The 14,242-nt window shown below is 42.1% G+C and overlaps 1 protein-coding gene across 4 annotated transcripts in view; it reads left to right on the top strand.

Annotated features, from left to right (window-relative positions):
• The window catches only part of LRMP (lymphoid restricted membrane protein), a 38,015-nt gene that overhangs the window by 22,145 nt on the left and 1,628 nt on the right, over positions 1 to 14,242 (top strand). For 2 of the 4 annotated variants that reach the window (XM_015869114.2, XM_032446161.1), the window contains 18 exons: positions 768 to 876; positions 1,937 to 2,084; positions 2,857 to 2,938; positions 5,578 to 5,624; positions 5,707 to 5,765; positions 5,890 to 6,006; positions 7,900 to 7,973; positions 8,137 to 8,203; positions 9,033 to 9,087; positions 9,173 to 9,200; positions 9,802 to 9,942; positions 10,363 to 10,497; positions 11,290 to 11,437; positions 12,354 to 12,397; positions 13,042 to 13,119; positions 13,226 to 13,290; positions 13,718 to 13,819; positions 13,902 to 14,006. In XM_015869114.2, coding sequence (XP_015724600.1) covers positions 768 to 876; positions 1,937 to 2,084; positions 2,857 to 2,938; positions 5,578 to 5,624; positions 5,707 to 5,765; positions 5,890 to 6,006; positions 7,900 to 7,973; positions 8,137 to 8,203; positions 9,033 to 9,087; positions 9,173 to 9,200; positions 9,802 to 9,942; positions 10,363 to 10,497; positions 11,290 to 11,437; positions 12,354 to 12,397; positions 13,042 to 13,119; positions 13,226 to 13,290; positions 13,718 to 13,819; positions 13,902 to 14,006 — 1,604 coding nt within the window. The remainder of the gene's footprint in view (positions 1 to 767; positions 877 to 1,936; positions 2,085 to 2,856; positions 2,939 to 5,577; positions 5,625 to 5,706; positions 5,766 to 5,889; positions 6,007 to 7,899; positions 7,974 to 8,136; positions 8,204 to 9,032; positions 9,088 to 9,172; positions 9,201 to 9,801; positions 9,943 to 10,362; positions 10,498 to 11,289; positions 11,438 to 12,353; positions 12,398 to 13,041; positions 13,120 to 13,225; positions 13,291 to 13,717; positions 13,820 to 13,901; positions 14,007 to 14,242) is intronic. The other 2 variants (XM_032446157.1, XM_032446160.1) reach the window with 2 other exon arrangements.

Here is a 14,242-nt window from a genome sequence, read left to right on the forward strand (position 1 = left end):
GTCTCTCCTCATGAGAAACTTTGCCAAGTCAATTAATTTACTTGAGTATATATGTTTTATATACATATTGGTTTGTTTTTCATTTTTATGTACATGTGTACACATACAAAAGTATATTCAAATATGTGTTTCAAAGTTTACTGTTGCTTCTAAACAGTAATGTGATGAAGTTCAGGCACTTGGTAAGGTGCCTTTTAGGAAGGATCAGAGGCTGAAGATGGAGCTGCATTTCTCAGTTTGTCTTCCATTATTCATCACTTCATACAATTGTGTGTGTTTGTGGGGTATGTGGGCAGTGCCTTCTCTCTGTGCAGCAGGGCTTAAGCTGGAGCTGTCCAGCTACCCCTGCTGAAGGAAACTCGTTCTGCTTGGTAGGTACCAGGCACTGGGCAAGTGCTCCTTGTCTTGGTCTGCCTCATTGGTCTGACTCTGGCTTTAGTGGAAGCGGAGAAGGGGAAAGACTGGGGTGGCTTTTGTTTGGTTTCTTTCCTGTCCTTCACATCCTGCATTTATACCTTCCGTATTTCTTTCATGTTATCTACTCCCAAATATAGCTAAAACCAATATTACCTGTTGTAATTGTGAAGTTGGAACTTGAATTATTCTGCCCATGAAGGATATAAGTTTTTTCTAGAAAAAGTGTGGGCAGAGGGGAAATGCTGTAACTTAGTATTATATAATGCAAACACAATTATGCACATGTGTGGTGCACCAGTACATTTAACATTGTTGAACATAAGTAATAAGTACTTTTGTTTTTCTATTAGCAGCTCTGCTGCCTTAAAAGACCGTGGAGTGAGGGATCTACCCTGTGCACTGAGTTTTCCAGGACCTTGCCCTCAGATATTTCATACTGGAGTCTTACTCCTCTGCTGGGTAAGACCTAGTGGTGTTTGCCAATTTTCTGCCTCTTCCTGAAGTGTAAGAGAGAGTTAAGTTGTATAGAGCAGTCTTGCTGCAGCCAAAAATGCTGTTAGATTGTGGAAAATCTGCTGTTAGCTTTAGCCTATTTTGCTTGTGATCTGATGTTGAACCGTGTTTTTAATGCTTTCAAATAAAGATCTGAAAAGGTGGCTGTCTGTCAGTCTACCAAGGGTCCACAAAAGCATAAGGAGCTATTGAATAAATCACGCATGCAGGTATACTACTGGCAAATACTTGGACTGATGGGACTTACGTTCTTTCCATTCATCCTATTGAACACACTTGAGGCAGTGAGTGGTATCCTGCTACAGAGATGGGGACAATCCTGATTTAAAAGTTCAAATGGATAGCATAGTTTTTCTGATGGCTTTGTTCATATGCAGCTTGTGCTTTCCTGCAACTCCTAAGCCTTACTCCACTGCACAGCAGAGTGCATTTGGGACAATATTTCCTCCGTGAGTAAGCTGGTAGAACACAGTGACTGTTATATTTGAGTATGTCACAGATCATACTATAATCCTGTCCCATACTTGGGGGGGAAGTGGAGGATAAACTTGCTTGATTGTATGTGCTTTTTAAAATGCACTAACACAGAGTGTAGCTGCAACTTACTTTATTGTGATGCTGCCACAAAAAAAGCAGGTATTTGTGTCTTGCACCAGTCAAATACTGTTACAAGTCCTCAGTCAGAGATCTATTTCTCACTGTTCTTTACCACGAAACAACATTTCAGTAGACCAATACTTTAGCATATAGAAGTTTCTGTCACCTGACTGGTGAAAAATCCCTATCCCTCAGTTACAGGGAAGTAACACCCTGTACATACCTCCATGTACAAAAATATGCAAAGCCCAGTAACCCAACTCTTCATATGAGATGAAAACTTTCTTATAAATCTTTATTAGATTGGTCTGTTTCATTATCTCATATTTAAGAAATGAAAATTGATGTAAATGACTATGACAACTTTGCCTGTGGCTGTGACTCTTTATAATTCTTTCACTTTCTACAGATGCTCTAAACCTGGAAACCTCCTGCCCAATTAACTTTCCTGTGCACAGCTGGAATCCCCCTTACAGACGGAGCTCTGTCACCTGCCTCTTTGAAAACTGTGGTCTGTGGCACACATCCATTTCAGATGTGACGTCAGTAGGGTGCAAGTAAGATAGCAGGATAACCTCTTTGGGCTGAGGTGGAAGACTGTTTGGGATACAGCAGGTCCTGGGGGAGGTTATATCCCCAGAACATGCACTAGGCTCAAAAGATAAACATCTCTTAATTCTAGGCACTCAGTGGTCAGCTAATGGTGTTTTAGGGGAACACTTTGCTCCTCCTTTCAAGAGTATTAAAACTTTTTACTGAACCACTGGTACGGCCAGCAGGCAGATATGGTGGCAGTGAACAGCATTTCATGCTGAGGCAGAAGGTAGATGTTCTTGTGTCTATTTCAGTATTTAACTTATGATGACACTTGCATTTCAGAGCCAAATTCCTATCCATTTTGAGGAGAATTTTGGCAGAATTTAGTGCAGGAATTCTAAGATCTTGCCTATCAAACTGCCTCCTTGAATCTCTCAAACAGATTGAACTATTTAAGACACTATGCAAGCTAACTAATGCCAGTGAATATTTTAAAAGCAAGCTAAGGATGTTCCTGGAGATGCAGAAGCAGGCAGTTTGCAGCAGGAAACCCAGCAGCTTTTGAAGCTTTTGCCATAGGTTTTCTCTAGAGTAGTGCAGTGTGGAGGAGGTTGGGAAGGACAGGTGGTGGTTCTTGCTGTTTGGGGGAGGAGGGATTGATGTTTGTCATGAATTTCTCTTGGAGACTAGCTGTCTGACTGTACAGATAGCGGTGACTTTGGTTGTTATGTGCTTAAGGCAATGTATCTTACTGTTGTTCAGGCAATATGCAAATAAAATGTGTATTGCCAGGTGGAAAATATACTCTGCTGGTGGCTATACTGATTCAGACCTTCCTGTTTCCATTTCAATGATGGACTCTTCACTTACTGAGGTGAGTGCTGTCTCTATACCCTTCAAATGTCATTTTGAATGGCTTCATGCACTTTATGCCTTACAAACAGGCAGATGCAGATTTACCAGCCTGGCAATGGAGCTGGCACCAGCCAGCAGGGTGCAGAGACGTCTTGTTTTGTCTGGGATATTTCTTTCTGCTTGGGCTCAGAACTGGAGTACTGTTGTTACTGACCTGAAAGTATTGATGTTCATGTGCCACTAGGTTGTGGTTTTAGTTGGGTGATAACTTTTAAATGGTTTCTAGCCTTCAGCCAGTGCTACTTGTACAGTGATAGTCAGTTCTGCCAGAGAAGTCTCAGCGACCTTGCCACGCTTGTGCACCTTTAAGTGTTGACAGGATGCTATAGTTGTGAATGCTGACTTTCTCTGCACTTTCTCTCACAGCTGTAACGGCTGAAAGATGATGTATTTGCTGTAAGACCTTCCTTCAGTCATGTGCTCAGATATGCTTTCACTGCTATAGTGAATCCTGCATCTATTCCTCCTACCATTTGAGCTGTCAGTCGTCTTTCTCATGGTGACAGCCACATGATCTGCAGCTCAGCACTGTGCTCAGTGCTGCAGCTCTCAATACTGAAATCCAGACCTCAGCCTTATCACACAGGCATGGTTTTCTAATTAGCTTTACAAGCTCCAGCATGGGCAGTGGTGAATGTTGATAGGTGGTTTCTGTGAACCTGGAAACAAGCCGTGCAGCACCAGTGAGCATGCAGCTTCACAGCTGCTCTTGTCTCACTGCGGTGCAAAGTGAGGTAGAAAGTGCAATGAAGGTGGAAAGTAGGAGATGGATACTGCCTGGGGTCCCAGCACACTGCTCAGATGGGAAACAGAAGGTGAGGAATTCCCTCCCTCATGCTACTGCTGTTTGCGTTGTCTTAGAGGGATATTATATATGATTTTAATCCTCCTGGGAAGTGACAGCTTTGTGAAGCTGTTCAGGATGTCTGTTCTTTGTTGTTCTGGAGCTTTCTGTAATTCCAGCTGGACTCGCAAGTGGCATTTTCCTTTTCCAAAAGGAAAATGAGAGGAGAAAAAATGTAAATATTAAAACTTGCCCTTAGGAAGAGGTAAAGGGGCTGTGCCTGCTACCTGTTCTGAAACCTGTGATATATGGATACGTTTGAATACCTCAGAGTAATAGGAAAGGTATCTCTAGGGTTTTTTTATTTTGCACTGTGGTTGCAGATGTGCTTGACCAGCCTGAGACTTTGCACATGTAAGTAACTCCTCCAGCGTTTTGTCAGTGCTCTCATTGTAGAACAGGGGATACTATAAGTAAAGGAGTACTTGTGAAGCCAGATCAGAATTGGGCTTTTTAGACTTGTTTTGACTGTATGAAAGTTAAATGTATTAAGTGTTTTAGTCATGGTTGTTTTAAGTGTAGCCTGTGCAATGTCCCAATACAAGCAGCTAGTATGAGGTCTTTAAAAAATAGAGTTAAGGATTTTCCTTAATTGCAAAACAGGAAACCACTGACAATGAGGTTACCCAGAGAGGTAATGAAGGATGCTGTCGGTCAGCTCCAGGTACCGTGTGCTTTCTGGGTTTGCACTGCATGCCTGTGCTTCAGGAAGCCTTCAAGATCCCCTTGCTTTGTTCCAGTGCATCATTCATCTCTTATGTGCTCCCCTACTACTCCTGTAGTTCTACTGGCCTGAACAAGACTAACACAATGCTGAACTTCCCTAAGCTTAATAGAGAATTCAAATAAGAATAAAACTAGCCTGCATTTGCATTAGAGGAAACATCAACAGGCTGAAGCACAGGCTCTGCGAGGGCAGTCAAGCTCTGGTGGAGGGGAAAGAAGGGCATTTCCATTCAGTGTCTCTCTTTGCGTATTGAAAGGCTAAAGATCTTGTTCTCAGCTGTGATGCAATAAGACCTGGGATTGAAACCACACTGCAGTGGCTAAGGGCACATGAGCAAAACTAGGTGTTTTCTTTTTTGTCCTGTGGTCAGGAATAAAATTATCTCACTAAATTTCTGCTGGAAGTTATCACTCCTAACAGTAGTATCACAGTAAGCTGTGTGTTATGAGTACAGGTGGCTGTAGACATTGCAGCCATGTGCCATCTGGTTTCCTGCTGCTGAAGTAATTCAGGTATGGCTAGAGTAATTATTAAGATTTTGAGATGACATGATCAGAAGGCTGGAGCTTATCTGTTACAAAGAAAGGCTGAGGGAGCTGGGCTTGTTCAGCTTGGAGAAGAGAATGCTCCAGGGAGATCTCATTGTGGCCTTCTGGTATTTAAAGGAAGCTTATGAACAGGAAGCTGTCTTTTTTTTTTTTTTTCTTTTTAATGTGGTTTGATAGTGACAGGACAAGGGGAAATGGCTTTAAACTAAAAGAGGGGAAACTTAGGTTAGATGTCAGGAGGAAATTCTTTACTCAGAGGGCAGTGAGGCACTGTCACAGCTGCCCAGAGAAATTGTGGTGCCCCATCCTGAAAGTGCTTAAGGCCCTTGGCAGCTGAGCTGGTGGGGGACAGCCCTGCCCATAGCAGGGGTTGGGGCTGGTTGGGCGTTAAGGTCCCTTCCACCCAAGGCATTCAACGGCATAGAAAATTTTCTTCTTGCAAGACAACCTGATACTAACTCTTCTCTCTTCCTGTTAAGGTGGACTGTGCAGAGCCGTCAGTACCCCTCGGTCTGATCCCGTCCAGGTCAGGTTTTATGTGATGCTTTTCAAAGTATTAAGACTGTATAATATGGATGAGCATCTGAAAAGTAACTCTCTTTTGACAGTGATAACTTAACTTCTCCTCAAGAAGTTCTTGCATCCTCTTCAGAAAATACTGTGCCAGGTAGGTTTCCAAACCAGAGTGCAGGTGTGTACACTTCTTGTGCTGAAACTCTCAAAATAGATATGCTGAAGTCTCTGTGTTTACTGAACAATAAGTGTTCTGTCTTCTATGGCTGATAATTTAGGCTGCCTTGTGATGGAAGAGAAGCTGCCCAAGTACTCATGTGTGAAAGAGGAAGTTGTGCCAACTTCTGTGACAATGGAGCAAAACAACAACCAGGATGCGGCTGGTTCTGTGTCAGGTATGGTAACTGCTGCAATCAGACTGGTGTTCAAGCAGTGAGGAAACAGTTTGCTTCTAGAATGTCTTTAAAGTGAGGAAGCTGAGTAAGAAACGTAACTTCAACTTCTGAATTTCTGCTGTTGCAAATGCTTGCACCTGCAAGTGCTCTCAAAGCTGAGTAGGAGTGAGGCTGTGCCCAGGAGGGTACCTTATGGTGTTGCATATAAGCATGAAATAATTTGGTGAAATTGGGTGGTGTAACACTGTGTGGGTGCTAAACCCCAGGGTATTTGTGGGGGAAAAAGAACCTTCTTGTTTCATAAAGTTTGGTAACTGTGCTAAATGGCATTTTCCTTTCGAAGGTGATGCTTGAACAACTGTAAGGAGATGGGGTGGGCCAGGAGGAGAGATAAGATGGAGACCTTTATGTGTGGTCCTTTCTTTCCCTATAGTAACACATATCCATAATATCACTTTTACCAGATCTGATGGGGTTTCTTTCATTTAAAAACTAAAAGCAAAACAAAAGTACTGAGTGTGTGTGGCTGGTCTGAATAAGTAACACAAAACACATGGTTGTTTGTAACTATCTTTAGCCCCTACCCAAAATAAAAGGCTCTTTTCTTGTCGTCATTTCTTGTTTTGTTTTGTTTTTGTTACTATCTTCCTGAAATCTAATTCAGTCTCCTTGCTTAATATATTTTCTTTCTACTAATTTGCCTTTGCAGTTAATTTTCATAGGTGATGAAGGTACCTTTAGCAAGGAGGAAACAGACATGCAAAACAGATCAGGAAGAGTCCGAATAGCTTTTAAGTCTGAGATCCTGCTGCCAGCTTTGCATCTCCCTACAGAAAGCATTTCTAGCATTAGGATGGGAGTGTTGCTGAATCAGTGTTTGTGATCTTTCACACTACTACACAACATCTTCTAAAGGTGCTTGGGAGCCAGGTTGGATACTTAGGGCTGCGGGGAAAAAATAGCAGGGACAAAGGGAGCACTGAGCAGAGGATGTTGTGTGAAGGGTGAAAAGAGAGAGCGCTTCAGACCTGAAACTTTTCTTGTGCCACTTCTTTCTGTGCATCTGCGTATGTGGGTGTGCATGACTATATAAACAGCAGAAAAAAAAATAAATTCTAAATGTTCTAAAAGCTATAAATAGCTGCTAAAGTTACTTGCACACAAGAAATCAGCTTAAACTCTCCAAGACTTCCTTCAGTTTCTTAAGTATTTTCCCTTTAATAGCTGTCTTTCTGGAGGCTATTTTTGACTGCTTTAAATGCTTTCTACATTGTGGCACTTGAAAGAATCTGAATTGGCATCATCAGTTCCTGAACTGAGCAGTTTGTTACCACCGGCCTTTTGGCAAGGAGAGCTCTTCTGTTGGCTCTGCCAGCACCCTGCTGGTTTGTGTTTTTTTTTTTTGTAGGAAGGGCAGCCCAAGTGTCAGGCATTGGAAGCTTATGGGCTCCTGGTGTACGACAACTCTGTATGGTTTTGCTTGAGATGCTCTGTAATGGTAGCTGCATTACCTTCTGTGTCTGATGCTTCATAGCATAAAAGTGAAGAATTACAAACACTCGTTGCTTCTCCTCTTAGCTTGTGTGTGGGAATTATTCTCACATATTTTGACTTCTATTAGCACAGGAATAAAAACTCATTATAAACTATCTCTCTAAATAAAAAACAAAACCTCTGAGGGGGAGAAGGCAGAAAATCCAAGAGAATATTACTGTAACTTTTGTGACTTCACCTGGAGCAACTCCAGAAGTAAATCTCCCTCATAAATGTGTAGCACGTGTTACTACAAATGTTTCTGAGACCTGTTGGTCAGTGGCTGGTACTCTGGGTGTTGGTGCATTGGAGACTTGTTTTGGTTTTATTACAGTTCTTTTCTGGAATGTTTCTTTCCAGAGCCTGACCTTATCAAGAAGGAGTCCACCTCCATGATAGAAGAACACAAAGCAGATTCCATAAAGAAAGACCTGGTGAGAGTCCTGGTGATCTGGGAATGTTGTTTGGCTGAGAGGTGCTGATGCAAAGCAGGAGGGAGGGGATGGGCCTCTCCAGGGCTTCTGTGGCTCTCGCCTTGGTCTGACTGCTCTTGTGTGGTTTTGTAATTTTCTTATTTTTTATTATAATTTTTTTTAGGAAATGGAAAATGAACCTACTAAAGAACAGAGTGAGGTAATGTCAGCTGTGGTTCCCAGCAGGAAAGGTAAGAGATGTTTGTTGAATTCATTTGCTTGTAAAACTTACCAGGTGTGTGTCTTGGTCACCTGTGCCAAGAGCTGTGAGAGTGGATGTAGAGAAGTGCCTGTGCTGTGCCAGTGGTTGCATGAAGCTTCTGTTGTAAGGGATGGATGCTGCAGTTAAACACCAGAATTGGGTTAGCAGTAGAGAAAGGGAAGATGTTAACGTGCAAGAACTTGCTTCTCTGATTTCTGCCGATACTGATCTAACCAGCTCCAGCTTCCTCTGGGCAGGAGGAAGAATCTAAGAGCTGCAGAAAAGCTGGGGTGTTTGAAACTGGAATGCCTCCCCCCTGAGATTTGTGAAATAGCATCCTCTTCCCTAACTAGAATTTAGGGTATTATTTAGGGTATTATGTTCCAGATTAACTAGAAAATGCCTCTGCTGAACTATGCTTAGTGGTCCCCACTCTGTTGCCTCACCCTTTTGCCTTTGGAGTAGAACAGAAGCAAGCAATGGTGTAAGTTAATGTCCTGAACCTAGGGGTTAAGAGCTTAATCCAAAGTTTAGGATTAACCCTTCCCAAGCACACAAGATGTGAGTTGAAACCACTTAATAGCTAACTTCTATGGCTCCAGTGCTTTGTTGCTGTTCTACAGAGGTACACAAGCTCTCCCCAGGAAAAAGTTTAACATGGGGAATTACGTCTGTGGCTTCTGCTGGAGCTCTGAATACTCTCAGAAACCATTTTGGTGGGCTGTTGATTTATTTTTTTTTTTTGTTCTTTTTTCCTCAATTTGGCTGAGAAAGTTTGTGGTGTTGTTTTTTTTTTTTTGTTTGTTTTCCCTTTTCAGGGAGTTCACCCACTGCAGGTGGCCTCAAAGGAGATAAAGTGAAACAAAATGAGCCGTAAGTGTTCTGACTTTCAGTGATACCTGCAGGTGGGAATTCAGAGTGGCAGTTTGTTACATGATTATTTCCTTTTATCCCACAGTGACTCTCCAAGTGAGAAAGAGGTGGAGGTAAGTCTGTCTGCATGCTTATGTATCACAGGCAACAGAAAGGCCTTGTAGATAAGCTATTAATTGTGGACTGCTGTCTTTTCTCATATAAAAGAATGATGCTAAGTAACTCAAACTCAGTCTGCTTCTATGAATTGGCTTTTGAAGTGTGTCCCCAAATATGTTGACATAAACAATGTTTCTGTATTTCACAAACTATGGAAGGGCTGGGATGTGAAAAGGTGGAAATCTGAGTCTGAACAAAACACTGTCACAACCAAAACACTTATTTGCAAAGGTGAAGGAGAGCAAAGCTGTGACCTTTTTTTGGCAGAGTGCATCAGTTAAGTCCACTTTTCAAAGGACAGATGGCACACTGCATGCTGCCAGGATCTCATCTGTCCTGGCTGGCTGCAGATTATTTCCTCCATCACTACAAATGGGAGGACTGGCTTTGGGAAAGCAAGCAATGTTTACTTTATCTTTGTATCTCCCCTATAATTTCATTATGGTGTATATTCCAAAATGTCACTTCAGAATCCGTATCTACTTAAAAAGTAAAACAAACACCAAAATTCTTCACCACTTGAATTGTTCTGAAATCATTTTGTTTCCACAATAGGCAGAATTTCTAAGGCTGTCTTTAGGTTTTAAGTGTGACTTGTTCACTTTGGACAAGAGGGTGAGGCTTGAAGAAAGATCCCGAGAGCTGGCTGAAGAGAACTTGAAAAAGGAGATTACAAATGCTCTGAAGATGCTGGAGGTGAGTTTGAGCTGAGGGTCACTCAGGTGCACAGGACTGATGGTCGTCAGTGTCTCTCAGTATGGCTCTTTCTTACAGAATTTGTAGTGCATCATGAACTAATCTAAACAAAGATAAGTGATGAATTTAAGATAGGAGAACCTTTGCATTGGAGAGGTAACCTTCATCTGAGTGCTCAGGCATTAAGGAATTTCTCTATTGTGCAGGTGTCCAGAAAGATCCCTGTACTCAATTGATTTTATGCTAGGTAAAGTGAAGTCTCTGTCCACTGGAGCTTACTATCAGGATACTCTGAGTGAGGCCATTGAGTGCCAATGTGGTAACTCTGAGCCTGAACACTGCCCCTCAATGTCATCAGTAGAGTTTGCCCATCATTCTCTAACATCTTACATTTGTTTTTCTTATCTATGTGTTTGTTAGGCCTTAGTTCCCTTGTGTGAAGAAGATAACCAAGCACAAGAGATTATTAAGAAACTGCAGAAAAGCTTGCAGTTTCTCAGCCAGTATGCAGCCAGAGTTGCCAGCAGAGCAGAAATGTTGGGAGCTATTAACCAGGTAACACCTCCCATGTACACGTTTGGCATAAATGCTTCCAGTTGTTGAGGGTCAGCAGTACCTGTTGGCTGGGCTTCTGGTTGCAGATCTAGATGTGGAAACTCATGCATGCAGAGCAAACTGACCAGTAAGGTTTAGTCCTGGTTCTCCCTCCTTAGACTGTTGCATGTGTTGCTGTTGAGCATTCCAGGCAATGAGTGACTGCATTGTGCAGAAGCACAGCAGCAATGTGGCCCTGATTTAAAATAAAATTGTAAATAGGAAACTGGTAGCCTACAGCTGCTTACAATAGAGAGCACAAAGATACAATGTGGCAATAATAGTCTTGCTCTAATGAGAATTCTCTGCCTTCTGGGGAAGGGTTGTAACAGGGCTTTGGAGGAAGCATCAATGAAATATATGGGAACTTTAAAAACTCTGCTCAAATGTTGTGCGTAAGCATGTGAAAATGCGCAACAGCGAGAAGATAAGTCTTGACAATACTAGCAAATATGTGGTGAGTGTTCAGACTGTAGCTCAAAGAGGATGAGCTATAAGGACTCAGAACACTGAAGTATGAACCACATTAGAATAAGAAAAATGACTGGAAAAATGAGATCTGTGTAACTAGGGTGTGAAATAAGAGATGGGTTGCAGTGAAACTTTAAAGGTGATGCAACACCCTCTCACTTCTGTCCACTGTGGTACAAGATGGGATAGACGATGACAGAGAAAATAAAATCTTAAAATCTAGGCACAGTGTAACACCTCAGAGAGCCACTTCATTATCTTATGGCTTCTTCGCTCTGTCAGGAGAGCCGTATCAGCAAGTCTGTGGAAGTAATGATTCAGCACGTGGAGAACCTGAAGCGCATGTACGCAAAAGAACATGCAGAACTTGAGGAGCTGAAGCAGGTCCTGCTCCAGAATGAGAGGTCATTCAGTTCTCTTGGAGATCGAGGTAACTCGGACCAGCTGGTTGGCCCCTCCCCTTAGAGAGGTTTGCCAAGCAGACCTGTCTAGTTAAAGCTCAGCATCTTAGATGGAGGGGTTTGTATAACTGATGTATCTGCTTTTCTAAAACTAGAGGAAAAATGAAGCAGTGCGCTAATAATATATTATAAACAAACTTGTATATGAACTGTTGGGAATCTTGGATAGTGGGAAGAAACACTGCAAGGATGTGGCAGTGTTCTGGCTTTTCCACAAGCACAGTGCATATGGTGACAGTGATCTTACTGCTTCTGAGCATTTAGCATCATCATTTAGCAGCTTGCTCACCCTGTAGCATTCCCAGCAGTTTTATTTCTACGAAGTCAAAACTGAACTTAAGTAGATGCTTGTAGATCTTTTCTAAATTTGAATCTCAGCTACTGAACTGCAGGTGCTGAGTTTCCCCCATTAAGCAAATGATAGAGCGGTTGGGTTTTCAGATGGTGTCATGAACTTGTGGCTTTTCCATGAGAAGCATGAATTTCTTCTGAAGTGTGTGTTTTAAAAGCAGGTAGGGTGGTCTTGTGCTCTGCTAAAAATCCTCTTGGCAGCCTTCTAAACCACAGGTTATTCTTTAATTTTGACTACAAGCCATAATTGACTGTAGAGATTGGCCTAAAACAGGGTGTTTGACTTGGTAATGGTGGAAATACTGATAGCAACAGGAATTGATCCTTGCAGAGAATGTGTAACATGTGTATGTTCTTATGTATGAACTTATCTAGAAATAGCTTTTTTTTTCCCCCTTGAAATCTCATTTCTGCTTTCTGGGGGCATTTTGATGTACTCCTCGCTAAGGCAGATGCTGTGAAAATCAGACCTCTAGTTGCAACTAAAACTCACTACATTCCTGTAAACCTTCCTGATGTTTGATCTGTTCACAGATGAATCTACAAACAAAAAGCTCCCCAATTCCTTTAACTTCAAGGTATGGCCCTTACAGTTTAGTGTGAAGTGTCAAGTGTGTTTTCTCTGTATGTGCTTTCCTTTGCCAACTAATGTGCTGGCACTCTGGTGTGTACTTGACATGATGGTTTCCTCTCAGATATGGGCTGGTGTCGTCAAGCACAAGGATCTTATTTGCCTTGATTCCTCCTTTTTCTTCAGCCCTGAGGGAGCTGTATATGGCCCCACTTAGGGTAGATGAGGTGTTCACAGAAGCGGGAATGACCGTGTACTCATATAGTGGCTATGAAATGTTATTTACGTGTGGTTCTCCCATTGGGGTTATAAGGAGAAGAGATGGAAAAAAGTGAATTTAACTCCTGTTGACTGAAGGAATTCCTGTGAGGGAATGCATTCGCTTTTGGTATTTCCCTGGTAGCTGGGTGCCCAGCCTCCTTTTAGATGCTTAGGTGGGGAGAAGCTGTTAATATGAAAAGATGCTGCTCTTTAAAAAATATACATTCATTTGGGGTTGTGTGTATCATTTAATTGCTTGTGTGTAACTTCAAACTAAGCATCGATGTTGAGTTTTTATGCAGTTTGTACCAAAACAGATGGTGTCTTGTGCACTCAGTGAGTAATCCAGTCGTTCCTTGATAGAGCCAGTAATGCCTTTTATTCGTATAGCCGTCACCATCCTTACGAAGAGTTAGCATTGCAACATTGCCTAGGAGCACTGGAAATGCAGGTGTTGGGGTGCAGCTGGTAAGTAAGGGCTCCTGTGTGGTGAGGCACATGTCCCTTCTCAGAAGTGGCTGAGTTTCACTGGGAAAAGGAAGCTGTGCTTAAGTGGCTTACGCTTCTTCTCTAGGCCCAACTACAAGAAACTGGTGGCGATGAATGGAGTGATAAATTCCACAGGAGATCAAGCAGTTGGTAAAGTTGCTCGCCCTCTTCTTTGTCTAGGGCTAAATATTTTTTTGACTCAAGCTGTACCCATATAAAGCAGCTTATGGAGCATCTTGGGGTATAATAACATTAGGCTGCATCTTTCATACTAGCTCTAAGTGCTTTGGTGGGTTAATGAGCTTTTGTGACTAAATGCTGCAGCTTTTCTTTTTCAAATCTCTCAACTCTTAATTGAAAAATCACATTGTCTTGCATTAGAACTGAAATGTGAAAACCAGGTAGCTAATGTTAATAGATTTGGATTTAATTTAAAAATAAAGCCTAATTTCAGGTGACTAATCCTGAAACTTCTGTGTCTAAGTCCCAGCCAAATGAGTAGGCTGCTGCTAAACTTGGAGTTTCATGGTATGTTTCTGGTGGGGAAATTAAAACAAATGTGTTTAAAATATGACAGGGGACGGCTAGGAGCACGGCAAAATGAGAAGCGTCCTTCCCTACAGCGATTCATTAGCACCTATTCCTGGACAGAGTATGAGGATGAACATCCTGAAGCTAAGTAAGTTCTACAGAAACACCCTCCATGTTATGAGCTGTCAACTGTTTGATGGAAAAGCTTTGGAACTGTTGCTTGCTTACAGAAATGAGCAGCTGGAATTGCCTGCTGAAATGCAAGAACAACTATCAAGAAAGGAAAGTACTTCTGAAAAAGGAAAGCGTCCATCAAAATGGAACCTGAAGTCAGCGTAAGTGGTTTTTTTTTTCCCCTCACGTGGTTGTGAGGTAAAGCAGTGGTTGGCTGTGGGAAGAGGAACCAAAGCTGTACATTTAGGTTTGGTTCTCAACACTGACTGCTGAAACAATCTAACCAGGATTGAATAACATCAGGTGTCAGACTCACCTCACCAGGGATCTGTTAGAAACCTTAAATGGGAAGGTAATGGAGATAGATGAGAGCTTCATGCTGCAATCCTACTTCAGT

Source organism: Coturnix japonica, chromosome 1, assembly GCF_001577835.2.
Source record: "Coturnix japonica isolate 7356 chromosome 1, Coturnix japonica 2.1, whole genome shotgun sequence".
NCBI lineage: Eukaryota > Metazoa > Chordata > Aves > Galliformes > Phasianidae > Coturnix > Coturnix japonica.